Source organism: Cupressus sempervirens, chromosome 11, assembly GCF_028749045.1.
Source record: "Cupressus sempervirens isolate cs-2001-9-10 chromosome 11, ASM2874904v1, whole genome shotgun sequence".
NCBI lineage: Eukaryota > Viridiplantae > Streptophyta > Pinopsida > Cupressales > Cupressaceae > Cupressus > Cupressus sempervirens.
This window is the reverse complement of record NC_143128.1, coordinates 318006555-318009400: the sequence shown is the minus strand read 5'-3', so window position 1 is coordinate 318009400 and position 2846 is coordinate 318006555. Positions and strand designations below refer to the sequence as shown.

The following is a 2846-nucleotide window of genomic DNA, read 5'->3' as shown; positions in this document are numbered from 1 at the left end:
CCAGTCAACTAATAATAGATTTTATATTAATTAATAAATATATATTTGTAAACTTGGATTATTACAGTTTTAAACTTATATATAATCATTTATTTAACTGGCAATATTTTTTAATAATTTATATATCTAATAGCAAGAAATCAAAGTAATCCACCATTTTTTTAAAAGTCGGAAGTACTTTTTATAATAACTATCACTTCCGTTGACAATATAGATCATGCCCCATTTACTGAAATTATTGACTATGACTTTATTAAATCATGTTTAACATTCTTTGTTTTTGTTTCATGATCAACGCCGAGACCAATAAACACCAAATAACATCAAGTAAAAACTAAACAGATTCATGAGAGTCCTCACAACAATGGCAAAATAGGATTTCATGTTTTATTGAATTTTATTTAACATGGGATTTAGAGTCAAATGCTCTAAATCCACAGCTCCATGAGTAGATATCATCAATTTATTCAGGCTAATCATCATCATCAGATGAAAACAGACTCTGCAGGTACATAAGCTCTAGCATCACCCTCAAGAACCTGTGTTCATAGCCACAAGGTATATCGTTTCGAGCAGACATGAAATTCAGATCATTCAAACTTAATAGAAAAACTCATACCCAAAAGTTAGATCATTCATAGAGAATAAGGATGAAATACAACAGATCATTCATACCCACAAGTAATATCTTTCATACAGAACAAACATGAAATACTGATAATTTATACCATTCATACCCACAAGTTAGATCATACAAGCAATAAGAAATACATATCGCTCAAAGCTACTAGAAATCTTCAAGAAATGTGAAAAGGGTTTGTGGTACAGTACATTCATACCTACAAGTTAGATCACTCAAGCAAACATGAAATACTGATCATTCATATCCGCCGGTTAGATCATTCAAGCAAGCAGAAGTACAGAAGAAACGTAAAATACATATCATGCAAGCAAACATGAGATGCTGATCATTTATCCATTCATACCCACAAGTTAGATCATTCAAGCAATAAGAAATAGATATCATTCAAAGCCAGAAGAAATGTTCAAGAAAATGAGAAAAGCGTTCGTGGTACAATACATTCGTACCTACAAGATAGATCATTCAAGCAAACATGAATACAAAGAAACATGAAATACATATCATTCATACCCACAAGTTCATTCTATGGAACAAACATGAAATAGAGATCATTCATAACCACAAGTCAGATGATTCAAGCAAACAGAAATAAAAAAGAAACATGAAAAAAATATCATTCAAACATGAAAAAATATTATTCATACCCACAAGGTAGATCATTCTATGGAACAGTCATGAAAAAATATCATTCATACCCACAAGTAAGTTCATTCTATGGAACAAAGATGAAATTCAGATCATTCATACCCACAAGTCAGATGATTCAAGCAAACACAAATACAAAAGAAACAAGAAATACGTATCATTCATACCCACAAGTTAGATCATTCAAGCAAACATGAAAAAAAAATGTCATTGATAGCCACAAATCAGAGCCTTCAAGCAAACATATATACAAAGCAAACATATATACAAGTCAGATGATTCAAGCAAATATATATACAAAAGAACCAAGAAATACGTATCATTCATACCCACAAGGTAGATCATTCTATGGAACAAACATGAAAAAAATATCATGCATACCCACAACTTAGATCATTCAAGCAAACATGAAAAAACATGTCATTGATACCCACAAATTAGAGCCTTCAAGCAAACATATATACGTATGATTCAAAGCCACTAGAAATTTTGAAGAGAATTTGAAAATTAGGGTTTGTGGGAGAGTACATTGAGCGGGTGGGACATTGCATTCAGAAGGAAGTCTGAAGGTGGCTTCAACTGTGCTGCAGATGCAGTCCATATCAGCATTTCTAAGGGCAGCACAGCATTCAGGAGTTGGGTCTTGTGGGTTGAGTCCCACTGCTGCCAGGCATGGCCCCAACTCAATTGCTTTGGCCGCACAATCAGTCCCTGCTCCCTCTCCACTCCCGATCATCACCACCACCACAATCATGGCTATAGTGCCCAATGCAACCGTACTTTTCCCCATTTTTTCAAGAGAGAATTGGAAAGAATACTTAACGAGATAGTTCAAGGCAATGAATATTGGAATGTTATGCTATGCAATGGCTGTTGTGGCTTAGCACTGTGCCATACTACTTATATAGCCAGTATTTCAAGGGCAGTACAGATTGTGTGAGTTAACTGTTTCTCATTAACAATATGTGCTCAGCACCGTCACGCCTCTTTGTTGTAAGTGGGTATTAACTTAAATTATTCAATTCATGCAAACTTCAATGGATTTTGTTGCGAAACATATGGGATAGGTAGCCAACAGATTACAAGTGTAAGAAACCATCAAGCATCTAAGAGATTTCATATGGTTCAACTCTAGCCATTGGATGTGCATTGCCCATTGATTAGACTCTAGTGTTGTTCCTCCTCAAGAGAATTGAACAACGATATGAGAATATTGTATGGTATAGGAACTAACTCTTATCAATCCAATATTTTGAAATTTCAATATTGTAGAGAGAAACGTGCAGTCTGTCATTTTAACGTTTTGTTTTACTAACTTCTGATAAAAATCATATTTTAATGTTTAATTTGTCTTGTTCAATATGCAGATTAATATTAGTCTTAAACTCTGCATGTATGTACCTCGTGCTTAATATATCAGTAGAACTTTAATACATCAGTACAGAACAAGTTTAATCTAGAATCTATCACTCTATTGGATTGTAGGTGCAAATCCTTCTTTACATGATCTAATCCTTCCTTCCTTTTAGGTAATAAGGAAATCTAAATTTTTTTAAGT

General features: G+C 33.5%; 1 protein-coding gene across 1 annotated transcript; it reads right to left on the bottom strand.

Moving 5' to 3' along the window:
• Positions 1-365: 365 nt before the first annotated feature.
• Positions 366-2165, bottom strand: LOC149529401 (protein MEN-8-like). The gene is made up of 2 exons (XM_089809027.1): positions 1817-2165; positions 366-539 (listed from the first exon to the last, which is right to left on the bottom strand). Exons 1-2 carry the CDS (start codon positions 2076-2078, stop codon positions 532-534), a joined length of 270 nt encoding a protein of 89 aa, XP_089665153.1. The 5' UTR covers positions 2079-2165; the 3' UTR covers positions 366-531.
• Between the last annotated feature and the right edge of the window lie 681 nt (positions 2166-2846).

Coding starts and splice junctions, on each gene's coding strand:
- LOC149529401 (XM_089809027.1), bottom strand. CDS start 2,078: ATGGGGAAAAGTACGGTTGCATTGGGCACTATAGCCATGATTGTGGTG.